Source organism: Oncorhynchus keta, chromosome 27 (genome assembly GCF_023373465.1).
Source record: "Oncorhynchus keta strain PuntledgeMale-10-30-2019 chromosome 27, Oket_V2, whole genome shotgun sequence".
Taxonomy (NCBI): Eukaryota; Metazoa; Chordata; class Actinopteri; order Salmoniformes; family Salmonidae; genus Oncorhynchus; species Oncorhynchus keta.
This window is the reverse complement of record NC_068447.1, coordinates 14,196,717-14,223,676: the sequence shown is the minus strand read 5'-3', so window position 1 is coordinate 14,223,676 and position 26,960 is coordinate 14,196,717. Positions and strand designations below refer to the sequence as shown.

The 26,960-nt window shown below is 43.7% G+C and overlaps 1 protein-coding gene across 1 annotated transcript; it reads left to right on the top strand.

The window, feature by feature from the left end:
* Positions 1-1,296: 1,296 nt before the first annotated feature.
* On the top strand, positions 1,297-25,933 carry bcap31 (B cell receptor associated protein 31). Its single transcript, XM_035738062.2, has 8 exons — positions 1,297-1,465; positions 3,494-3,602; positions 4,026-4,126; positions 4,295-4,439; positions 14,460-14,595; positions 19,746-19,878; positions 20,071-20,171; positions 23,712-25,933. The coding sequence occupies exons 2-8, from the start codon at positions 3,511-3,513 to the stop codon at positions 23,751-23,753; spliced, it is 750 nt and encodes a 249-aa protein (XP_035593955.1). The 5' UTR covers positions 1,297-1,465; positions 3,494-3,510; the 3' UTR covers positions 23,754-25,933.
* The last annotated feature ends 1,027 nt before the right edge of the window (positions 25,934-26,960 follow it).

Sequence of the window (26,960 nt, the reverse complement as noted above, 5' to 3'; positions counted from 1 at the left end):
TAAAAATATAGGACAAAACACACATCACGACAAGAGACACACAACAACACTACATAAAGAGAGACCTAAGACAACAACATAGCATGGCAGCAACACCATATTACAACATGGTAGCAAAACACATGGCAGCAGCACAAAACACGGTACAAACATTATTGGGCACAGACAACAGTTAAAGGGCAAGGTAGGGACAACAATACTTTACACGAAGAAGCCACAACGGCCAGTAAGTGTCCATGATTGAGTCTTTGAATGAAGAGATGGAAATAAAAAACTGTCCAGTTTGAGTGTTTATTGCTGCTCGTTCCAGTCACTAGCTGCAGCGAACTGAAAAGAGGAGCGACCCAGGTGCTTTGAAGACCAAGCACTTGTATGAGGTGACTACTTCAAGCTCTAAACCCTGAGAGGTAATAATCACACCGGTGGGGTCGGGCGTTTTTAATGTTAATGCACACGACAAAATCATGATTTGGGAGACGTGTGTGTAATTATTGCCTAATAACTATGTATGAAATTAAATAACTGTCCTAGTTTGTCATGCAAATTGAAAATATTTTACAAAATTGTCAATGTTGGTTCAAGCTTTCTCAGATAAATAATAATAATAATAATATATGCCATTTAGCAGACGCTTTTATCCAAAGCGACTTACAGTCATGTGTGCATACATTCTACGTATGGGTGGTCCCGGGGATCGAACCCACTACCCTGGCGTTACAAGCGCCATGCTCTACCAACTGAGCTACAGAAGGACCACAAACATGCTTAGATGTCAAAATATTTTCTTTGCCTATTATTTAATGATATGTAATGTATTAGTAAAAAAACAAAAACATATTTTTCACTTACCAGACCATTTTAGTTGACAAGAGGGCCCACTAGCATGTTATGGAAGGATACAAACCTCTAAAATGGTCGTCACTAGTTACCACAGCCACAAAGTCATAATTCCCGCCCATTTCTACAATGTATCTTCTTAAAATGTGATTTTAAACCAACTTTATGCCTAACCCTAATCTTAAATTATGACCAAAAAGTACATTTTTGTTTTCATGAATTTGTACGAAAAAGCATTTGTGGCTGTGGTAAAAGTGGAAACCTTCTAAAATAGATTAGATTGCCCAACCTCGTTTTATGGACTTTTGATCTGTGCCCTCTTTCACCAAGCAGATGTGAAGTCTTGTGCTTTAACTGACCTTAGACAAAGATGATCTATATAATATCTGGAATGCATCTCTGACTCAACTATACTGTAGTATGGGGCAATTTAACCTTTACCCCCGTCTCATGATGAGATGAGCTGGCACCGGAAGTAGGAAGTAACTAGCTAGAAAGTCTTCAAGAATGCATTTGGCTAATTAGCGTTCAAGCGAACTACGCGTCGTTTCTGTTTTGATATACCTCAGCGGTCGAGATCCCTATAGGAAGACCAGTCTCCGTGCATCCAATAATTGAAGTGTTGTAGGTGAGTACTGCTAACCGTTGCATAAAGTGAGTTTTATTAGGCCTGTGCTGAACATTAGCAGGTAACTTAGTCACAACCATTGCGCGAAATCCAGCTAGCATGCTAGTTAACTAGCATATTTAGCTATCTACGTCATTACTTCGTGTTTGTAATGTCTGGTCTTTGTCCAAACTTCCAGCTACTAGTAATTTATACGTAATGTCCAGCCAGATATTACAAACAGTTGGCTGGTTAGTGTCCTTTTTTTTGCAAGAAGCACGTGTGCGTCACATTTTGAAGCACAATGAGGATTGAGTTAATAAAAGCCATTTTTTTTCTATGCGCGCTGGGGCTCCTAAATAAAACATTCCAGGTCGCACAAAAATATTTAGGCCCATATCTGAGTAAAGTGGTTGCACTGTAGAGCCCTTTAGCGACCTTATTTGTTAGTTAGCAGCTATTACCAACTTGTATAATTAACTAGCCATCATTGATGAAAGGGAGGTAGCTAGTCGGTTGTACAACTCAATGTCTTCAACTGAAATGTGTCTTCCGCATTTAGCCAAACCCATCCTGAATTAAGAGGTGCGGGTGCTGCCTTAATCGACACCCACGTCTTCGTTGCCCTGGGAACAGTGGGTTAACTGCCTTGCTCAGGGGCTGAATGACAGACAGCTTGACAGGTTTCTTAGAGTTAAAATGTTTGAACTTTTTGGGCGACGATTCTCTACACGGTTGCTTGTTTTGTCACACTGCAATTAGGCGAACGACAAATGTTAGCAACCAAAAAATAGCTGCGCGATTTCTACATATTGCAAGTATTACCAGTGTAGTCAACGATGTTTATAACTAACCAAAGATGGACCACAGCCTGTCGTTTCCAATGGGAACAAATTAGTCACTCACAATGGGAACAGGCAAAGAGGGGGCGGAGCGAGCGAGATCACTACAGACCCTGGTTCGATTCCAGTATCACAATCGGCTGTGATTGGGAGTCCAAAGGGGCGTCGCACATTTGGCCCAGCGTCACCCGGTTTAGGTTTTGGCCAGGGTAGGCCGTCATTCTAAATAAGTATGTGTTCTTAACTGATTCATTAAATAAAGTTAAATAAAAATTAAGTAGTCCATGGGAAGCAAGACACAGAGCCTCTTTTTAGAATCTGCGAGTGGAATCATTTTAACTTACTTTACCTGTTGTCCGCTGATTTTGTCCTGTGTCGGAGGTAATCTGAGACAAAATATCCACAGGGAACTCTTATTAACCCGACTTCCAGCACGCTGGTCTGTATATCGGTTTGTATTTACAATACTGATGCAATTCGCACATGATGAACACCTTGCACAATATGTAAACCATGGCTGGCCTAGCTTAACCAAACCACAGATCGAAAGTTGTCCCATGTGATCAGCTGGCAAATTTCACTATTGCTTCCAGCTAATTCGCTTGAGAATGTGCTTCGGTCGACGAAGTTTAGTTTCATTCGGTTGTTTACATGTTGTGCATCACGTGCAGAGTATCAGATATTAAATATACAAGCGACAGAATCTACCCTCGGGTGAACAAAAAAATATCCACAGGAAAGTAATCTCCACTTCCTGCTGCCAAAATGACCAACAGCATGTATAAAGTGAAAATAAAGTGTAAGTATCATTTTATTCACCATTGTCTTGTTGAGACTCTTGCGTCTTTAGGGCAACTTCTTTCAGACTGAATATAAGTCTGTTTTGGCAGGGATTGACAGCAGGCCACTCAGCTTTCCTAGCAGTAGGCCTATCTGTCCTGCAGTCTCTGTTCCATTCTCCTTGAAATTATGTGAACATTTTGTGCCAGCATTAATTCAAGGATAGAATGACCTGATTTAGACTCATGTTCAACTGTCCAAAAGTATGTTTATGGTAATGGACTATTTAAAAATTCTCGAAAGTTTACAGCAAGCACACTAATAACCTTGAATTATGTTGGATAACGGTAGTGTTGTTGATTTCAACAAGAGCGTTACTTTCTTATGTTTTATTTGCTGAACAAATGCATTTTTTTCTCTCTCTCAGAATCTTATCTGATCAACATGAGTCTACAGTGGACGGCCGTGGCCACATTCCTTTATGCGGAGGTCTTCTTTGTGTTGCTTCTGTGTGTGCCCTTCATCTCCCCCAAGAGGTGAGCCACCCAGTTGAACTGCAGTCAACTGGTCAAAACAAACCGTCTCCATGCACAGTCTAATTCCACTAGTGCAGTATCTAATTTGCCATAAAAAAAACATGTATTTCCTCGATTGCTTAAAAAGATTTGATCACATAACCACTTAATTATTTGCGATCTTGGCAAGTCTTATTGCAAAGTGGGAATTGCAAACATTAAACATATTACCCAATAGCCTTTAGTCAAAATGTGAATTACCTCCCTTGAGACTTGGTTGGGTTACACAACAATAATTTTGAATGGAGTGATTATTTCTTGCCATTCAATAACCTGTTTAAATAATATCTTTAAGATATACGGCGGTTGCCTGGTCTCGGTATAAGATGAGTCGTTTCAAGTCTTGTGTTCACTTTCAAATGTTTAATGAATGTATCTTTGCAGATGGAGTAAGATCTTCAAATCTCGTCTGGTTCAAACTATCGCATATTATGGAAACACCTCCTTCATTGTAGCCATTGCCATTCTAGTTTTCTTACTAATTGGTAAGTGTGTGTAGTCTACACCCAACATATCACATCAACTTATGTTCACAGGTTTTGATCATTTGTTGTTAATTGTACTCACGATCACATTGTGTCGTGGCCGAGAGAAACCCACACCACTTTAGTCTTCCACAGTTTCCCCATGCTCTTGTCTCTGTTTCTATGTAGATGCGTTCAGGGAGGTGCGAAAGTACAGTGTGACTGAGAAGGTGGACCTGACCAACAACCCAGTGGCTGTAGATCACATTCACATGAAGTTGTTCAGAGCCCAGAGGAATGAGTACATTGCTGGCTTCGCCCTGCTCCTGTGTGTGTGAGTATCCATGCCTCCTCCCCTGCCCAGAGCACACCAACTGGCTCCAGTCTGTTCTTGTTCTAGAATGGTTTCTTAGGGAGGTTGATGTGTAGCTACTCTGACTTTTCACTAGCGCTCCTGGTTTTTTAGTACACAATCACTGTAGGCATCTGTACCTTTCAGGAACCAACCATTTGTCACCATATTTCTGATTGAATTATGACATTTATTTAACCTTTTGTTTAACTAGGCAAGTCAGCTAAGAACAAATTCTTATTTTCAATGACGGCCTAGGAACACTGGGTTAACGGCATTGTTCAGGGGCAGAACGACAGATTTTTACCTTGTCAGCTCGGGGATTCAATCTTGCCACCTTTTGGTTACACGTCCAATGCTCTAACCACTAGGCTACCTTAACTTTACAGTTTAAAATAACTGCCATTCATGTTCTTTATAGAATAGCTGGAATAACTTGATAGTAGGACAAAAGACATGAAGATGAAAGCTTACGTTCTGTCATCAGCCCAAACAATATGTTTTTTTGACCTTATGCTAGTGATGAGTAGGTGGTGTGTATACTTTACTAATCTACTGAGATTTTACAGTAGCTATTGAAGGAATGTCCGGTGGGAGGGGGAGCTTGCTAGCTAGACATTTTCCATTCACAAGTCTCATCCGAAGTGTAAAGTCTGGTTAACATGATAGGATGAGCATTGTCTGACGTAGTGTATATTCAACTTTTTTTAAATTTTGTATGCCTGGTTGTGTCCAGTCTGCATATCTTCTCCATACAGGGACCCTGTCATATTCCTCTGAATGGTATGCTATTAATAGACCTTCGAGTGGCTACTACAGCTATTTGTGCTACTTCTTTGCTCTACCACTGCTTCCAGGTTTGGGTGTTTGGACGTGTAATCTTTTGGGCAGCTGCGTCTGAGAAACTGAATGACATGTGATCAAGCAACTGGTGATGAGATTTAAATTTAGCCTCAATGACATGCTTGGCTGTAGACCTATAGCTCAGGATTCACATTACTAGCTGCCTAGTGTTACCTCTCACACAGGGTCTGGCCACTTAAATGGCATCAAAGTAACTCATTTATAGCATTACAGAACAGTGCATAGGGATATCAAATATACACTTTTTTTTTTTTTAACATGGCTGAAATGTCGTCTACTCCTTTTGTATAGACAACACTTTAGATTGTTTATAGCATGTTATTTCCGTCATGTTAGATTGTTTGTGGCATTGTTGGACATAAGACTGTTAACACTAGGAAATTGACAGCAAGTGATTTAATTTAGGAAATTTGCTCAAGTATTCCCATGCATAATCCACGCTAGACTTGGGCGGTATCCAAATTTTAATACGGTCCTTCTCTCATCCTGGGATTTACGCTATTACCGGCACAGCACACAATGGGGTGCTAAAAATGGAAGAAAAGCCAATTTGGCCTCTTACCAGAATGTTAACTAAATTTGGACAAACTAATAGCAAAATCAAAAACACTGTTAGCTAAATGCTAACGAACGAGAACTAACATGCCTATTTGCAAAGATGGGCAAATCCAGCTCATCATACAGTTTTACAAGTGAAAGTGAACCAGAAATTGTGCAAATTAATGAATTTGTGCAGCATGGGGGGGTAAAAATGACAACTGTACAGGAAAGATCTCTGGATGCGTTGATTTATGGCTAGGGTTTCCCTGGCTTTCAGCCGGGGGAAAATTGGCACATTATGAGGCATATTTTACCTTGCTTCAAAGTAGCCTAGCAAACATCAGACCCTATCTGTAGAGGCAATTATTTTATATCTACTTTCTTTCGTTGTCAAGTAGCCAATCCTAGTCATATTAGCAACCCTTGCTAGTTGTTGGTAATCCTAGTCATATTAGCAACCTGTGCTAGTTGTTGGTAATCCTAGTCATATTAGCAACCCGTGCTAGTTGTTGGTAATCCTAGTCATATTAGCAACCCGTGCTAGTTGATGATAATCCTAGTCATATTAGCAACCTGTGCTAGTTGATGATAATCCTAGTTATATTAGCAACCCGTGCTAGTTGATGATAATCCTAGTTATATTAGCAACCCGTGCTAGTTGATGATAATCCTAGTCATATTAGCAACCTGTGCTAGTTGATGATAATCCTAGTCATATTAGCAACCTGTGCTAGTTGATGATAATCCTAGTTATATTAGCAACCCGTGCTAGTTGATGATAATCCTAGTCATATTAGCAACCCGTGCTAGTTGATGATAATCCTAGTCATATTAGCAACCCGTGCTAGTTGATGATAATCCTAGTCATATTAGCAACCCGTGCTAGTTGATGATAATCCTAGTCATATTAGCAACCCGTGCTAGTTGATGATAATCCTAGTCATATTAGCAACCCGTGCTAGTTGATGGTAATCCTAGTCATATTAGCAACCCGTGCTAGTTGATGATAATCCTAGTCATATTAGCAACCCGTGCTAGTTGATGATAATCCTAGTCATATTAGCAACCCGTGCTAGTTGATGATAATCCTAGTCATATTAGCAACCCGTGCTAGTTGTTGCATATTTGATCTCCCCTCTTTCTAAATTCCTAACAGATTTTCTTATGTCACATGAAACCTCTCGAATGTGCGGTGCGCTTTTGAAAACTATTTTTTCCGCTAATTGCTTTATGGAATGAAAATCGTGTGTAGCCTGCTGCGTTGTGCACGTGTCAAGAAATAGTTGATCAACATTTTGAAGCTAAATGTTCTTATCTGTTGCATCACTCATTTTGCTTTTCAACAAAACATTTTATCCTAGTCCTACTGGTTGTATGAATTTGGGATCTATCATCCCACAACACTCCGTGTCTGTTTGGAATGGCCTATTTCTTTTTCCACAAGCTGACCAATAGAATAGGTTAACTCTGCTACTATGCGTTATTGTAGATCGACAGGCTTATTGATTTCGCTGTTTGTTATTTGTCTTGTTGGCCGAGGTAAAGTAAATGTGGACAGTTATTCTAACGTCTTCAAAGTGCGCATCAGAATTAGGTAAGGAGGAGCGCACATTGTTCCATCCCTTACTTACACGTTCTGTTAATGAGAGTTACCATAATATAAATGTGATTTCTGTTATTCTGAGCACGGTGGGTGGATGTCCTAATCAGGTTACGCATCCAATGCATAGGGGTCCGGTACATTTTAAATGCTGCCAGTCAAAAAAGCACCTGGTTCTTTCTGGTAGGAAGCCATCATAAGAAATCAGATGGCAAACATTTAGTAGTGAATTGCATACAAGTTTAACTACACCTCGTGTGTTGCACAACAGACTCGCCGATAGATGTAGATGGACTCACCATCTCCTGCTTTCTCCTGTTTATAAACGCGTGACTGTCTCAACTGTTCTAAGCTTCATAATGTAAAATAATATTTACCTTTATTTAACCAGGCAAGTCAGTTAAGAACAAATTCTTATTTTCAATGACAGCCTAGGAACAGTGTGTTAACTACCTGTTCAGGGGCAGAACGACATTTGTACCTTGTCAGCTCGTTGGTTTGAACTTGCAACCTTCCGGTTACTAGTCCAACGCTCTAACCACCGTGCTACCCTGCCGCTCCAATATGACCGGTGAAATTAACACAATCTGCTTTATCTCTTAATGTATTGCACAAGTTGAACACAATCTGCTTTATCTCTTAACGTATTGCACAAGTTGAACACAATCTGCTTTATCTCTTAATGTATTGCACAAGTTGAACACAATCTGCTTTATCTCTTAACGTATTGCACAAGTTGAACACAATCTGCTTTATCTCTTAATGTATTGCACAAGTTGAACACAATCTGCTTTATCTCTTAACGTATTGCACAAGTTGAACACAATCTGCTTTATCTCTTAACGTATTGCACAAGTTGAACACAATCTGCTTTATCTCTTAACGTATTGCACAAGTTGAACACAATCTGCTTTATCTCTTAACGTATTGCACAAGTTGAACACAATCTGCTTTATCTCTTAATGTATTGCACAAGTTGAACACAATCTGCTTTATCTTAATGTATTGCACAAGTTGAACACAATCTGCTTTATCTTAATGTATTGCACAAGTTGAACACAATCTGCTTTATCTCTTAACGTATTGCACAAGTTGAACACAATCTGCTTTATCTCTTAACGTATTGCACAAGTTGAACACAATCTGCTTTATCTCTTAACGTATTGCACAAGTTGAACACAATCTGCTTTATCTCTTAACGTATTGCACAAGTTGAACACAATCTGCTTTATCTCTTAACGTTGAACACAATCTGCTTTATCTCTTAAGTTGAACACAATCTGCTTTATCTCTGTATTGCACGTTATAATGCACAAGTTTTATCCAAAGCGAACAGTCATGTGTGCATCTTCTACGTTTATCTCTTAATGTATTGCACAAGTTGAACACAATCTGCTTTATCTCTTAACGTATTGCACAAGTTGACTGCGGATATTAACTTAAATAGTAGCTACAAATATTCACATTTAATTTAAAAAAAACTTGTTTGAAGAACCATCCTGTGGCTTTTCCCAAATAGACTGGTGATGTGGTTTTATACAAATGTAAGCAAGGTTTGTAATGATTGTTTTAGTCAAATATATCGGTTTGGGCTTCTTGCGGTTCATTTACAGTCCACAAATGATTAGTAAATATGTTCTGGCCCCTGACCATCCGTTCAAGAAATAGTATCACCCCATAGCTGAATCTAGTTGATCCCTGATTTACAGCATATCAAATGCATTGTTATATTATTTTCAGCCATATTTCCTCCATGTGGAAGGGGTTGCTCCAGCTTTTGTATTAGGCCTGCTGAGGGCAGCAGGGAGGTGTCATTTGTGATATTAGTATCACATCCAGCACTTCTGCATATCTAAGAGAATTACAACAATGATAAAACTAAAAATGACATGACTTTTGTTTACAGATATGGTATTGAACCTGACCCTGAATATAGCTTCTTGTTTTTATTTGTTGTGTGTTTTTGTTCCACCTTGTTATTTTTAGCGATATCATTGATGTTGATTTCGGCATTGTTGGATTTAGAGCTAAAGATAGGCATTTCACAACTTGTTCACGTGACACAAAAAACCCTGTACTGTTCAAGTGCAGTGATACCTATTTTCTAAAGGTCAACAACCACTGCAGTAAACTAACGTTTGACATTTCTTTGATATTCCTACTCATTTTTGTGAAAGTGTTGTGAAATGTGCTGATGAAGTTTTAACACAGTAACTGAACAGGGACTGAGCTGAGGTCCGTTTGTGTGACATGAGCATGAGAGCAAACTAGGCTAACTGCATTCGTCTGCCCCCTGTGTAACTCACTACAATGCTGACGCTTATCTTGTGCATGTGCCCCTTGCCGAATACAGTGACCTCAACTTAAGCGTGCCAGATATTGCATATACTATTTGAATCTCCATTAAATTTTGAAGTAGCATATAAACTCAGCAAAAAAATAAGTCCCTTTTTCAGGACCCTGTCTAATTCGGAAACATCCAAAAAATAACTTCACAGATCTTCATTGTAAAGGGTTTAAACAATTATTGAACATGCACCTGTGGAACAGTCGTTAAGACACTAACAGCTTACAGACGGTAGGCAATTGAGATCACAGTTATGAAAACTTAGACACTAAAGGGGCCTTTCTACTGACTCTGAAAAACAAAGATGCCCAGGGTCCCTGCTCATCTGTGTGAACGTGCCTTAGGCATTCTGCAAGGAGGCATGAGGACTGCACATGTGGTCAGGACAATAAATTGCAATGTCTGTTCTAAGACGGGGAGACAGGACGGACAGCTGATCGTCTTCGCCGTGGAAGAGCATGTGTAACAACATCTGCACAGGATTGGTACATCCGAACATCACACCTGCGGGACAGGTACAGGATGGCAACAACTGCCCGATTTACACCAGGAATGCACTATCTCCATCAGTGCTCAGACTGTCTGCAGTATGCTGGACTGAGGGCTTGTAAGGCCTGTTGTAAGGTCTTCATCAGCAACAACCTCGCCTATGGGCACAAACCCACCGTCGCTGGACCAGACAGGACTGGTGTTCACAGACGAGTCGCGGTTTTGTCGAAGGAATGAGCATTACACCGAGGCCTGTACTCTGGAGCGGGATTCATTTGGAGGTGGAGGGTCCGTCATGGTCTGGGGCGGTGTGTCACAGCATCATCGGACTGAGCTTGTTGTCATTGCAGGCAATCTCACCGCTGTGCGTTACAGGGAAGACATCCTCCTCCCTCGTGTGGTACCCTTCCTGCAGGCTCATCCTCACATGACCCTCCAGCATGACAATGCCACCAGCCATACTTCTCGTTCTGTGCGTGATTTCCTGCAAGACCGGAATGTCAGTGTTCTGCCATGGCCAGCGAAGAGTCTGGTCACGTCAACCCCTTTGTTCAGGTGACAAACAGAAATGGAATAATGTGTCCATGTCTGTGGAACTTATTCAGTTTTTCTGTTGAATCTTGTGTTCATTAAAATATTTACACATGTTAAGTTTGCTGAAAATCAACGCAGTTGACAGTGAGAGGATGTTTCTTTTGCTTGGTTTACATCATGCAGATGAGATTAATGTCAACATAACAGCTGGCTGCCGGTGGCTGGCTGGCGGTCGCTGGCTGGCTGGCGGTCGCTGGCTGGCTGGCGGTCGCTGGCTGGCTGGCGGTCGGTGGCAGGCTGGCTGGCTGGCGGTCGGTCGCTGGCTGACGGTCGGTCGGTCGCTGGCTGACGGTCGGTCGGTCGCTGGCTGACGGTCGGTCGGTCGCTGGCTGGCTGGCTGGCTGGCGGTCGGTGGCAGGCTGGCTGGCTGGCGGTCGGTGGCAGGCTGGCTGGCTGACTGTCGGTGGCTGGCTGACTGTCGGTGGCTGGCTGACTGTCGGTGGCTGGCTGACTGTCGGTGGCTGGCTGACTGTCGGTGGCTGGCTGACTGTCGGTGGCTGGCTGACTGTCGGTGGCTGGCTGACTGTCGGTGGCTGGCTGACTGTCGGTGGCTGGCTGACTGTCGGTGGCTGGCTGACTGTCGGTGGCTGGCTGACTGTCGGTGGCTGGCTGACTGTCGGTGGCTGGCTGGCTGGCTGACGGTCGGTGGCTGGCTGGCTGACGGTCGGTGGCTGGCTGGCTGGCTGGCTGACGGTCGGTGGCTGGCTGGCTGGCTGACGGTCGCTGGCTGGCTGACGGTCGCTGGCTGGCTGGCTGACGGTCGCTGGCTGGCTGGCTGGCTGACGGTCGCTGGCTGGCTGGCTGGCTGACGGTCGCTGGCTGGCTGGCTGGCTGGCTGGCTGGCTGGCTGGCTGACGGTCGCTGGCTGGCTGGCTGGCTGACGGTCGCTGGCTGGCTGGCTGGCTGGCGGTCGCTGGCTGGCTGGCTGTCGCTGGCTGGCTGGCTGGCTGGCTGGCTGGCTGACGGTCGCTGGCTGGCTGACGGTCGCTGACGGTCGCTGGCTGGCTGACGGTCGCTGACGGTCGCTGGCTGGCTGACGGTCGTGGCTGGCTGGCTGGCTGACTGTGGCTGGCTGGCTGGCTGGCTGACGGTCGCTGGCTGGCTGGCTGGCTGGCTGACGGTCGCTGGCTGGCTGGCTGGCTGACGGTCGCTGGCTGGCTGGCTGGCTGACGGTGGGTCGCTGGCTGGCTGGCTGGCTGGCTGTCGGTGGCTGGCTGGCTGGCTGTCGGTGGCCGGTCGCTGACGGTCGCTGGCTGGCGGTCGGTGGGTTGCTGGCTTGGCTGATGGTCAGCGGACGCTGGCCGGGTTGACGGTCGGCCGGCTGACGGTCGGGCGGCTGGCCAGCGACCGCTGACCATCAGCCAGCCAGCAACCCACCGACCATCAGCCGGCTGGCTGGCCTGGCTGACAGTCGGTGGCCGAGGGTGGCTGCCTGGCTGGCGGTCAGTGGCTGGCTGGCGGTCAGTGGCTGGCTGGCTTGGCTGATGGTTGGTGGGTTGCTGGCTTGGCTGATGGTCGGTGGGTTGCTGGCTTGGCTGATGGTCTGTGGGTTGCTGGCTTGGCTGATGGTCGGTGGGTTGCTGGCTTGGCTGATGGTCTGTGGGTTGCTGGCTTGGCTGACGGTCGCTGGCTGGCTGGCCTGGCTGACAGTCGGTGGCCGAGGGTGGCTGCCTGGCTGGCGGTCAGTGGCTGGCTGGCGGTCAGTGGCTGGCTGGCTTGGCTGATGGTTGGTGGGTTGCTGGCTTGGCTGATGGTCGGTGGGTTGCTGGCTTGGCTGATGGTCTGTGGGTTGCTGGCTTGGCTGATGGTCGGTGGGTTGCTGGCTTGGCTGATGGTCGGTGGGTTGCTGGCTTGGCTGATGGTCGGTGGGTTGCTGGCTTGGCTGATGGTCGGTGGGTTGCTGGCTTGGCTGATGGTCGTGGGTTGCTGGCTTGGCTGATGGTCGGTGGGTTGCTGGCTTGGTTGATGGTCGGTGGCTACCTGGCTGGCGGTCGGTGGCTACCTGGCTGGCGGTCGGTGGCTGCCTGGCTGGCGGTCGTTGTTTCCATATGGTTGGCGGTCGGTGGCTGGCGGTCGGTGGCTGCCTGGCTGGCGGTCGGTGGCTGCCTGGCTGGCGGTCGGTGGCTGCCTGGCTGGCGGTCGGTGGCTGCCTGGCTGGCGGTCGTTGTTTCCATATGGCTGGCGGTCGTTGTTTCCATATGGCTGGCGGTCGTTGTTTCCATATGGCTGGCGGTCGGTGGCTGCCTTGCTGAGGTCGGTGGCTGCCTGGCTTGCCTGGCGGGCGGTCGGTGGGTTGCTGGCTTGGTTGATGGTCGGTGGGTTGCTGGCTGGCGGTCGGTGGCTGCCTGGCTGGCGGTCGGTGGCTGCCTGGCTGGCGGTCGTTGTTTCCATATGGCTGGCGGTCGGTGGCTGGCGCGGTGGCTGCCTGGCTGGCGGTCGGTGGCTGCCTGGCTGGCGGTCGTTGTTTCCATATGGCTGGCGGTCGGTGGCTGCCTGGCTGGCGGTCGTTGTTTCCATATGGCTGGAGGTCGGTGGCTGCCTTGCTGGAGGTCGGTGGCTGCCTTGCTGGAGGTCGGTGGCTGCCTTGCTGGAGGTCGGTGGCTGCCTTGCTGAGGTCGGTGGCTGCCTTGCTGGAGGTCGGTGGCTGCCTTGCTGGAGGTCGGTGGCTGCCTTGCTGGAGGTCGGTGGCTGCCTTGCTGGAGGTCGGTGGCTGCCTGGCTTGCCTGGCGGGCGGTCGGTGGCTGCCTGGCTTGCCTGGCGGGCGGTCGGTGGCTGGCTGGCTTGACGGTCGGTCGGTGGCTGGCTAACGGTTAGGGTTGAGTTTAGGATTTAGGTTAGGAGCTAAAAAGTTAATTGTCTGTGATGAGATTCAAATTTGCGACCTTTGCTCGTTACACGACCACCCATCCACTGCCTTAAGTCATACTTATTTGAGTGTCCAGGATTAACGTTTGTTACGTCTAGTCGTTGAGATCAGGCTGGTTATAGGAATAACATGATATGCACAATGTCATTTTACGTAAGATCTTAAATATGTCACAATTTGATTTATTTGAAATTCATGACTAGTTAGTTCAGTTTGACGGGGTTTATATTTCGGAATTGTTTCTGGTCAACTGTTCCTAGAAGTGTGATGTGCTTTCACAAAGTAATGTTCTGTAATTTTATCTTGCGTCCAGTTTGACCTTTTCAATAAGACTGGGGCCCATCACTCACATAAATGTCTTAGCATCTGATACCCTGAAATGCTGCCATTTACCTCATCATGATTCCTTGGATACTGCTTAAACTACAGGAAATGTGCAAGTCTTGGGCCTAAGCCATGGTTGTCTTGTACGGGTGATTGCGATTTCTAATGCATTTTTGAATATGCTCACATTTTAAAAGTGACTTGTTTGCTAACTCCCCAGATTTCTGTACTGCATGTAATGTGTTGTCTATTTTTATGCTGATGTCAATCTATTTCCATGTAAATGGACCAAGTATACTGTATCATAAATCTGTTTTGAAACACTCTTAAAAGTTGGAAATTAGTCAGTGACCCTTAATAACCCCTTCTCATGTCCAGGTTGCTGAGGCGACTGGCAACCCTGCTCTCTCAGCAGGCCACTCTGATGGCTTCCAACGAGGCCTTCAAGAAGCAAGCCGAGGGAGCCAGTGATGCTGCCAAGAAGTACATGCAGGAGAATGAGGATCTGCAGGCGGTGAGCTGGGGTTGGGTGCTATACAAGACATTGTTGTGCTTCTGATGTCAATCGTGACCTTTACAGGAGTTTTGGCTTTCTCCGTAAGGTCAACACATAAGACATCCTTAGATATGAGGTAAATGCTTGCACGTGATTTATGTGGAACAGGATGTTATCCTACGCTTACGAAAGTCTTGTGGTTTACTGTTTGTGTCCAACATTCCTCAGTTAGGTTCACGGGCAGAACAATACAAGTTTAATTTAACCAGCGTTCTGCTGCTGTTCCTTTGACAGCCACAGGGGGGCAACACTATTTCAAGCAGTTAACAATTTAAACAGCTTCATCGTCACCTGATACAATCAGTGTTTATTTGAATCAGTCATCCAAGAGATGAAAAAAAACAACTAGCTTGACAGTTTTGTATTTTACATCATAATTATTTAGTTTTTTACCAACTATTATCCCAATTGCTATGATGGCTCAAAGTCCCTTGTTATTGCCATATTAAGTGTTTGAGATGAAAAACATTGTGCTAGTGGAATTGGGTTACTTGAAAGTCACAATATAGGCCTTGTGTATTCCCTCTGCTGATATCTTTGTGGTTGGATGTTCTGCTAGATCAGAACTGCTACTTTTCTGAGGTTTCTCTTTGCAGCTCACTTTATTCAGAGTATTATAGGGATTAGGTCCAGACCATATAATATTAACAAACTATTAGTGTTTGGAATAGGCTTAATTTACTCCAATGCATTTATAAACACTTGGAATATTTTCCTAGTATTGAATTAGAGTGAGTAAACATATATTCTCGTCCTTCTATGGGCTGAGTGTTTGTTTGACTGGTTTCATTTGGTAAATAAGGACGGTGGCTGAAGCTTATAATGCACCTCAACTACGGAAGGTAACAATGTAATCATTCAAAATGTGGATCTGGGGTCTGCAGAAGGTCACCATGCATGTGGATGCTCCACAAGCCAAGGCCCTGAATATGCCTTCATTATTTATGACCAGCAAATGGGTGTAATGCTCTGAAGAGGTGAAATCATATGCCAGATAAAATACAACCCTGCAGCAATGTGGGGATGGAAATACTTATGTTTAGATAGATGGAGAGGTTTTATTTACATATTTGGCCTGCCAGAAAATCGTAAGTGATATTCATTTTGGAAATCTCCTCCCAAATATTCCTACGCATAATAGAGAAGTGATTGTATACAAATGTAAGCGAGGTTTGAAATGATTGTTTTAGTCAAATATTATCAATCAAATGTATTTAGAAAGCCCTTTCTACATCAGCTGATGTCAAAGTGCTGTACAGAAATCCAGCCTAAAACAGCATGCAGTGTAGAAGCATGGTGTCTAGGAAAAACTCCCTGGGACGAAACCTAGTGGAACCAGGCTCTGAGGGGTGGCCAGTCCTCTTCTGGTTGTGCCGGGTGGAGATTATAACAGAACATGGCCAAGATGTTCAAATAGATAGATAACCAGCAGGGTCAAATAATAATCAGTGGTTGTAGAGGGTGTAGCAGGTCAGCACCTCGGAAGTAAATGTCAGTTGGCTTTTCATAACCAATCATTCAGAGTTACAAGTTTCTTACGGTCTATTTGCAGTCTACAAATGATTAATAATTAAGTTCTGGCCCCTGACCAGCCACTCAATAAATAATTGGCCCGCGGCTGAATGAAAGCTGATCCCTGGTTTACAGTAAAGAAAACTACATTGCAGTGCAGCTTACATAAGAAAAAGTATGTGATTTATTAATCTATTTTATCCCTCAACGAAGCCAGAGGCTTTAAATGTATTGTGACTAGCTCGTCCTCAGAAGGCCCAGCCACTGTTAGGTATGTCCTTTAAATCTTTAAAACTCTGGGCACCCTCAACCCAATCACTGAGTAATGGCTGTCCATATTGCTATTGATTCCCTGCACTACCTATCTGAGCCAGACTCTGACTAACCCAACTATTGATCTATTTAAGCAATATGGCCTGAGGGGGTGTGGTATATGAACAATATACCACGGCTAAGGACTGTTCTTTGCACAACGCAGAGTGCCTGGATACAGCCCTTAGCTATGGTATATTGGTGATGTACCAGAAACACCTGAGGTGCCATGTTGCATAAATAAACTGCCTACCAATGTAATTAGAACATGAGTCTTTTTTATATATTTTTTGCCATACCTGTGGTATACGGCCTGATATACCACAGCTTTCAGCCAATCAGCATTCAGCATTCGTACCACCCAGTTTCTAAACTAGAATGAATATCTTCTGTAGCTGACTGAGCTTAAAGTGGACTCCAACTAGGTGATATGGAAATGTTTCTTCTCTTTGATCTAACCAAGCTTGTGTATGAGGCTCCTTGCTATAAATGTACAATCTGAGCTACAACTAGGCTAGCTACGTGTTTTGCATTTTCACTTGCGTCATCAAACAAATACACTGTAACGGCTTGATTTATTTTACAGCACCCAGCATTTCTTAGCCTAGATTAGTACATTCTGTCTGGTCCTAGAATCTGTCTGTAAGGAACATCACAAATCCTCTGCCCTAGTTACAAGGTCTGTTCCCTCTTAGGGGAAATCCTAACCCAGATCTGTCTGATATTATTTAGACAAATCTATTCTCCTGTGAGACCTAGAGTTGGGACACTTCAAATGGCAGTACTTAATCGGGTCCTAGTGACATCAGTGACTGCTCCTAATGTCCCTCTAGGACATGGATTCTGTGTTCCTGGTGATGTGTGTGTGTGTGTGTGTGTGTGTAGCGTTTATCAGTGTGTTTTGGTCTGAGGTCTCAGGTGGCCTTGAGAAATATATTTTAAATGATTTGTACCAATGTTGTTTTCGCTGGATGTTTTTGATACGCACACAATTTACTTGAAAATGCAGATGGTTTAGAGGAAGCTATTCGAAGCAAGGTATCAAATAAGATCATAGTTGTCTTTGCTGTTCCAACTAGCTATAAGTAGAGGGGCAGCTAATCATAACAGTTTGTGATAAAAGCACAACATGTTTCATTAAAATATTTAGATATCAGGCCATCGCAGGTTTGACACCTGTTAGCCGCACCGGCATTTTAACATTTTTATATATATATATATATAATGTTAAAAGATTCTACAAATTCCCACAATTTCATTTTTTTTTCTAAAATAATACCCACTCTGATATTAGCACCGGCTCTCTAGCCTACAGTGCGCGTCGGCTAGCCTACATTTTGAGATTATGGCCAAATGAGCTCGATTTGTCAAATTGCAGCCAAGCATGTCACCAGAATAAGACCCTCGATATTTATTGGCGCATCAAGCTCAACTTGCACGTTCACCACTCTTAAGTTAATCATAATTTATTTGATCTGTAGCCTAAAACTGCATGCTTTCTGGAATCTTAGTGGGAGGACCACATGTCATCACGTGACTTCAAGTTGATGTTGCCCATTAACAGTGTTTCACTGCCATTTCTCTCATAATAATTTTACCGACACAAAGATCCCACCTTGTCTAGCGTATTTTGTTTCCATCAGGCCTGACATGACTTTATATCTGACTTGTACTTGCATTAAAGGGCTGGGTGGGAACCTGGTTTCTGTCGTTATCATCTCCGGTTTTAGCTAGTGAAGAGCCAATGTCTTCAGAAAATAACATCACAATCCGTTCCCTGGTTTTTGGCCATCATATCAGGAAATTGACCTAATCAAATGTATGTTGTGTTGCTTAAGACATGGTGTGGTGGATGATTCTGTGGAAGGAGGTTTTGAGTCATTGTTGCAATCCAAGAGGATCAGGGCCAAGACCAGCAGCTGGGTGGTGGGCTTGGTATGAGCACCTGTTCTGAGGCTGTTGGCTGGATTGAACCAGTCACACTAGCTTTATGTAGGCTAATGGTCATTAGGGCTGTGACGGTAACGGTAGCACAATATTTTTGTCCATGGCAAAAATGAAAACACAAAGCAGACCAAACCCTTTAGTCCATTAAAAACCTGATGTATGTCAAATGTTGTGTGCTGTAGCTTGGAAAATAAATCCATATGACTGCATGACAACTGTTTTTTTCCTAACATTACATCTTCTTTTTCCTAAAGAAGTGAAGTCCGCTTTGTGTTTCCTTGTCAGGATACGGAGTATCGCGATACTGGTATCGTCCGGCCCCCAAGTCATGTAGCTGCAGAATGATTCTGGTGGCCATGGAATGGGGTCATTCTGGGGTGGTCTGACCACACCTCCTACAGTAATATTAAACAGGCAACAATCTTAGTGCAAATGTCATACTTTCCTAGAACAACTTTTTTTACACAGAACAAAAAATATCAACACAACATGTAAAGTATTGGTCCCATGTTCCATGAGCTGAAATGAAAGATCCCAAAAATGTTCCATATGCTCCAAAACCTTATTTGTCTCATTCTTTATACATTTGTTTACATTCCTATTCATTAGCATTTCTCCTTTGCCAATATAATCCATCCACCTGACAGGTGTGGCATATCAAAAAGCTGATTAAAAAGCATGTTTTGTGCTGGGGGTAATAAAAGACCCATCTAAAATGTGCAGTTTTGTCACACAATACAATGGCAGATGTTTTGAGGGAGTGTGCAATTGGCATGCTGACTGCATTAATGTCAATCAGAGCTTTTGCCAGAGAATTTAATGTTAATTTCTCTACCATAAGCCATCTCCAATGTCGTTTTACAGAATTTGGCAGTACATCCAACCGGCCTCACAACCGCAGACCATGTGTATGGCGTTGAGGGGTTTGCTGATATCAACCATTGTGAAGAGTGCCCCATGGTGGGGTTATGGTATGGGCAGGCATAAGCTACGGACAAGGAAAACGATTGCGTTTTATCAATGGCAATATGAATGCACAGAGATACCGTGACGAGATCCTAACGCCCCTTGTCGTGCCCTTCATCTGCCTTATCACCTCACGTTTCAGCATATGCACGGCCGGCCCCATGTCGCAAGGATCTGTACACAATTCCTGGAAGCTAAAAATGTCCCTGTTTTACGGCCTAATGAATACATTTAAATTCACAAATTTCCTTATGAACTGTAACTCAGCAAAATCTTTTTAAATTGTTGCATTTTTATCATTTTGTTCAGTATAGTCAGTTATCCATAATCCGTAATCAGGGGTTAAAGGAAATTCTTTATTTTCTTTTCAGAAACTAAAGGATGCCGGCGTCGCTGTCCCAGAAGTGGGCAAGAAGCCGTCTGGAGTTGGAGTGCAGGAGGAAAACAAGATGTTGAAGGCAGAGGTGCGCTCTCTGAAGGATGAGCTGGAAGCCACAAAGAAAGGTTAACTTTTTAAAAAACATTTTTTAACCTCTAATAGAGGTTCTCTACCAAAAGATGATAGCTGGATGAAAATGGGGAGAGAACCCCAAAATGTAATTTGATCATCAGTGAAATGTACAGTGGCCTGCCCTCTTGTCCTGACTGTAGTGTGTGTGTGTGTGTGTGTGTGTGTGGGTGTGTGTGCCCCCGCAGTCCTCCTGAAGTCTGACGGTGACGTGAAGGCAATGAAGAAGCAGGCGGAGAACCTGACTGTGGAGTATGACCGCCTGCTCAATGAACATTCCAAGCTGCAGGTCCGTACTGGGAACGCTCGTGTGTGTTCACACACACACACACACACACACACCCCACAGAGGCACAAACAACCACACCAGGGTTTCCGTTAGCCAGTAATAGTAATAACAGTGATTATTTTTTAAAAAATTGAAAAGCCGATAAATAAAACTGGCACCGGCCAATTGTCCGGGAGAAGAAGAAAAATCTATGCTTTTCACCCTATTTATTGATTAAATACATTGACTGGTTGTGCTTATTGGTCTATAGGTCAATTTACATAATTTAGTGGAATTAATTACAGTGTGTGTACAGGTATATTCGTTATGCGTCTTTATCACTTGGTTTAAGATGGATACAGGGCCTTGGAGTGGAGAATCTGTCAGGCAGCATGAGAGCTGCTGCAGCCTTTTGTGGTGCCTTCAAAACTGTCCCAGAGTCTGTTTGGAATAGGCTTTTCTTTCTCCACAAGCTGACCAATAGAATAGGTTAACTCTGCTACTATGCGTTATTGTAGATCGACAGGCTTATTGATTTCGCTGTTTGTTATTTGTCTTGTTGGCCGAGGAAACGTAAATGTGGACAGTTATTCTAACGTCTTCAAAGTGCGCATCAGAATTAGGTAAGGAGGAGCGCACATTGTTCCATCCTTTACTTACACGTTCTGTTAATGAGAGTTACCATAATATAAATGTGATGTATGTTATTCTGAGCACGGTGGGTGGATGTCCTAATCAGGTTACGCATCCAATGCATAGGGGTCCGGTACATTTCTAAAACGGCTGGTAAATTTAAAAATGTTGGCGGTTAAATGTCCAGCGCCACATTTTCCTAATGGAAACTCTGACACACACACTGATCTGAGCAAAACTACTACAATCAGGTAACGATCTCGTTGAGTAACAATGGATGTCATGGTGTGTACGTGCTGGGAAGCATGGATCTGAGCTAGTTTAGGACACACCCTATCGTAGTATCAGTCATTGTACATGTTGTAATGATTAATTGTCTCTTGTAGTGCGCTCTACTGCACACATACAGTATGTATGTAATACGAGCTGCTGATTAGAGGAGTAATGATATCACAACCGTACAGGAAGGTAATTCATGACAACTAAAACCTGTCAATGGTCACGGAGGCAGATGTTTGCGTTTTGAACTCTTGAACCTAGAGTGATGCACCAAGACACTGCACTAACTCTACATCATGTTGTGGCCATTCAAGTCCCATGGGTATATTGACCTGAGCAGTGACTAATAGCTTAGTAATGCTGAACATATCCCAGTCCCACCTCAAAACAGTGTGGGTCTTTCTCATGGCTGATGCTTGAGCAATAGTCTTATGATAAAATGAACACTTCCCACTTTTACTGGCGGGGGAGTCAGCCGGATGACACTTAAAAGGAAGACACTTACTCTTCTGCAATGAACATGTCTTGTGAAGACGTTTGACAAGTTGAAGAAGCCTAAAATTCTACCAGGCGTGTAACACTTAAAAGACATGTTACATTTATAGCACTCGGGGGGGCATATGCCACAGCTTCTTGAATGACCTCCCACATGCGCTGCGTTGTTGTCTCGTGTTTAAGTGTTGTTTTTGCTGTCACTCGAGGCTCCAAACATGTCAGCAGGCAGGTGGTCTGGTACACGTGTGGCGAACATGGCTACTTAATGTTTGGATCCGTGGGTTTTGGAATCCCTCTGAGCTTGTTGCACCTGATCACACGGGCCTACTCTGGTTTCAGGGACTTGATTTCCCTGGCACAAGGCTCCTGCTCCTTTCCCTGGCACAAGGCTCCTGCTCCTTTCCCTGGCACAAGGCTCCTGCTCCTTTCCCTGGCACAAGGCTCCTGCTCCTTTCCCTGGCACAAGGCTCCTGCTCCTTTCCCTGGCACAAGGCTCCTGCTCCTTTCCCTGGCACAAGGCTCCTGCTCCTTTCCCTGGCACAAGGCTCCTGCTCCTTTCCCTGGCACAGGGCTCCTGCTCCTTTCCCTGGCACAGGGCTCCTGCTCCTTTCCCTGGCACAGGGCTCCTGCTCCTTTCCCTGGCACAGGGCTCCTGGCACAAGTCCTTTACCCTGCTGCTTTAAGCCTGCCCACTTCATTCAAATGTAAACAGGAGAAAACCCAGTTATGTTTAGACCGTTTTCATTCCCTGGCCAGTGGCCCGATGTTCGTGTAACCTATACACAAAGGTTAAATCGTGTTACTTATTTAGACCAGAGGTCACGTCGGCTATCAGCTCTCAGGATGAGCAGTGCGGAGAGACATGCTGTAATTTGAGATTGGCCTTTCAGTAATACGAGGAACTAAAGGTTAACCTACCTAAACTTGAGATTTGACTGCCTTATCTGTAAATCCCTGTATGGATGTTTAGGTAGGTTAACCTTCAGTTCCTTGTATTACTGAAAGGCCATTTGATTATCAGAAAAGGCCTATTTTCAATTCTATAATAAACTGTGCCAATGCAGTGGCTATTACTTTGTTGACTTGTTTAAATTACAAAATGGACTGTATTAGGGTTGCACATTTTGGGGAATATTTAGTGGTCAAAACTTTCTGTGGGAATTATCGAGAATATATTGGAATTAACGGAAATATCTGAAAATGAATATTAATACCATTTAAATGTAGATGTTTTTTGCATTGGATATATTTACCATATCATATGGAAACATCAACCTTTTTACCGTATCATAAGTAGACAATTGCAAATGATTATATCCTTCCAATAGAAAACAAACAAAAGAATTTGCTTACGAATTCAACTTTTGAGTTGATTGTTCACATGGGACGATTTCACCGAACAACAAAAAGGGAATATTGAATGATCATCGCGTCTCGCAAAAACGTTTTCAACACACATCTGTAAAATGATAGTCTAGAAACTAAAGCTTGGGTTGACTTCCTCTCAGGCTTCCATGTCTTCTCCTTGGACCTCCTCAATGTCAACCTCTTGAACGTCAGACTCTGAGGCCTCATCTTAACTGTCACTTTCCAACCTTGTTGAGGATGGCTCGTTGTCAGGCTCAAAATGATTTACATTTGCCCGGATGGCCACCAATGTTTCAACCCTTATATTGGTCAGCATGTTGCGTGCTTTGGTGTGCGTGTTCCCAAAAAGGACCAGTTGCGCTCTGAGGTGGCTGATGTTGGTGGGATCTGCATACTCGCCAGACATGTCACCCGTTGAGCATGTTTGGGATGCTCTGGATCGACGTGTACGACAGTGTTCCAGTTCCTGCAACTTCAATGCATTGAAGAGGAGTGGGGCGACATTCCACAGGCCACAATCAACAGCCAGATCAACTCTGAAGTAGATGTCACACTGCATGGGGCAAATGGTCACACCAGATACTTACTGGTTTCTGATCCACATCCCTAACCTTATTTTTAAGGCATCTGTGACCAACAAATGCATATCTGTATTCCCAGTTGTGAAATCCATAGATTAGGGCCTAATTTATTTCCTTATGAACTGTAACTCAGTGAAGTTTTTGAAATTGTTGCTTTTATTTTTGTTCAGTTTATGAATCAATTTTCTGAATCCCTTTTCTACAGGCAAGCAGTGATGCTCAATCGCAGGACAAAAAGTCCAACTGATCGGGAGAGAAGTGTTGACGTGCTCGTACCATCCACCGTCAACAACAGCCACCCACCACTGCTTTACAGTCATTAGGTGCTGAATGTGCAGACCTGCAGGAGGAGGATTTGGTTGATCTGCCTTTAAAGCCTCGCTACTCTGTTGTGGCGCACAATGGATAGACATGTTTTTTTGTATGGTTTGCCTCCATTTGTGAAACCACCTTGTACTTTATATCTGTACTTAGCTGTTTTCATTCCATTTGAATTTAAATGAACGAATTGCACATCTGAACAGATGATCCTCTGCCTCTTTGTATTTGAGAAGGCCATGTCCCCTGTTGGATGTCTGATTTTACTACTTTAGTTGTTCAACCAATGTATCTATTCTGAGGGGACCTGGTAACAGTTGTCCATGTCACAAATATTCCGATATCTGAAAATATGTAGTTGCGAGTCACCTTTGGACTTACTGTAAGGTTTAATATCTCATTCCTGTTTGTCAATTCTTCATTCTTGTTTTGAATGTAATCTGTGTTACCTGTTACAGTATGAGGCAGACCCTACTGTCATTAAGGGCATCATATTGTATGGGTGGGAATCTGCATATGCTCCTTTGATGGAAAGCAGTTCATTTTCACTCCAGTAATTAGGCCCATTTCATGCTTTTGACTGAACAAATCTGTGATTTGGCACATCTTGTTCTTTGAAGCCCTTATCCACTTGCTTTGTTTGAAAATTAATAAGTTCCTTTTACCTCGTCTGACTGCACACTTCTGTATTGGAGAAGTGCCTCAGGCACATGGTGTGATGAACTTGTACCACTCAAATCACTAAGCCGCTGCATAACATGATATGAGATGAGCTATATTGGAATGTAGGGCTTCATGGCGTCCTTCCATTTGAAGTCTCTCATTGGTTGAGATGGCATTTAAAAACACGGTTGGTTCAGTCTTTCAAATGTTAGACACGATGTAGTCTTTAAATTCTGATATTTGAAAGAATGTTGGAAAATTGTTTATTAAACTTTGCGATCTCACACCCTGTCTTTTCTTTCCTGTTTTCCCACTTGCTGATCATAGAATGGTCTATTTGGAGTGCTTCACCCGCCATTTTGAATTTAATTGGAGGGGAAGTTTTATGAACTGCATAATACGCTTTGCCTGCCTATACATCCAATTTGAACGGCGAGGGCTGTAAATAAATCTCCCATTAAGCAGCAACCTAAAGAATTGTGGAACTTGTCAGTAATTAAATAGTCAACTGGCCTTTCACCAGGTGACAGTAGAATATATATGTATATAGCCTGGTAACTTGCTGAAATTAGTGCTTTGGGTCATCTGAGGAATTCCATCATGAATTGTTGCACCAGGTAAAAATAGGGACTTGTAGAAAGTCCCTGTCATGGACACTCTGACCTTCAGGGGAGATGGTAACCTGTCGGGGTCCGTCTGGTGTTGTACGAGAAATTCTTAGTTTGTGGTGATATTAACATGCCTAAGAACAGTACACTATTAATCCATGTTTATATGTAATATCAGTGTTTAGTTACCTTCATTTATAATGCGCCCTTTACAAGGTCGCCGAGCAGGCCTAGTACTCGAGGTAAAGGTTCTATGTATTTGACCATTTCTTTTGCTTTCATCTATTTTCTTGTGGGCGAGGGGTTTGTTCTGATGAACTATTTACAGTAAGTGGTAGATGTCTGGAAGCCATCTGATTTTAAACGCCACTTTTTTCCCCCTCATTACATTGTCAGTTTTTCCATTTTGTCAGACACTGGTGATACTCATTTCTTAGTCCAAGGGCTATTGAAATTCATATTCTCAACAGAGAAGATGAGTCTCAAAGGTTTTGCAGATTTTGTCCTTGCAGTTTAGTCATTGACTCTTGATGATATTAATTCTATTATATAATCTCATTTGGTGGCCTTAAGTGTCATTTAACTGACCTATTTTTGCATGATGACTTTCTCACAAGAGAACTGCATTTACACATCGTATGATCTTCTGTCCTTTCAAGAAATGTTAGCATGTCACATCAAAGTTTTCCCCTTATCTTGGAGGGAAGAAGCTTGCTGTTTCATTATAACTACATGTATTTTTTTGGATTACAGCATCTATGTTTGCAGTCAACTACATGTATGAACATGGTCAATGCTGTTGGTGTGTAATGCAAAATAAATATATTTCTCAACAATGTCTGACAAGAACTAGGTTTGGTCATTTGCAGTATGTTTGTCGAATGCCCCACATGCTGTATACAAATCGTTGAGTTCCTCTATTGCTCTTTTACTAAGTTATAAATTGCTAAATATGGATGGCTAGGCTTTGCAAATCGGGTTTCTTCATGACATCGATTTTTGTTCTAGAACAGCCTCCCACAGACGGTTTGTTTTAGAACAGCCTTTCAAAGAGTTGTTTGCTCTCGAGCAACCTCTCTCCGAGACAGATTTTTGTTGTGGAAAAGCCTCGCACAGAGACATAGATTTGTGTTCTAGAACAGCCTCTCACAGAAACAGTTTGTTCTAGAACAGTCTCTCACGGAGACATAGATGTTTGTTCTAGAGCAGCCTCTCGCAGACAGATGTTTGTTCTATATGAGCCTCTCACAGAGATTTTTGTTCTAGAACAGCCTCAGTCAGATTTTTCTTCTAAAACAGTCCCTCACAGAAACAGATGTTTGTTCTAGAGCAGCCTCTCACAGAGACATAGATTTCTGTTGTGGAACAGCCTCACAGAGGCATGATTTTTGTTCTAGAACAGCCTCTCATAGAGACAGATTTGTGTTCTAGAACAGCCTCTCAACAGAGACAGATTTTTGTTCTGGAGCAGCCTCTCACAGAGACTGTTCTGGAGCAGCCTCTCAACAGAGACGCAGATTTGTGTTCTGGAACAGCCTCTCACAGAGACTGTTTGTTCTGGAGCAGCCTCTCAACAGAGATGTAGATTTTTGTTCTGGAACAGCCTCTCAACAGAGACGTAGATTTTTGTTCTGGAACAGCCTCTCAACAGAGACGTAGATTTTTGTTCTGGAACAGCCTCTCAACAGAGACTTAGATTTTTGTTCTGGAACAGCCTCTCACAGAGACGTAGATTTTTGTTCTGGAACAGCCTCTCAACAGAGACGTAGATTTTTGTTCTGGAACAGCCTCTCAACAGAGACGTAGATTTTTGTTCTGGAGCAGCCTCTCACAGAGACGTAGATTTTTGTTCTGGAACAGCCTCT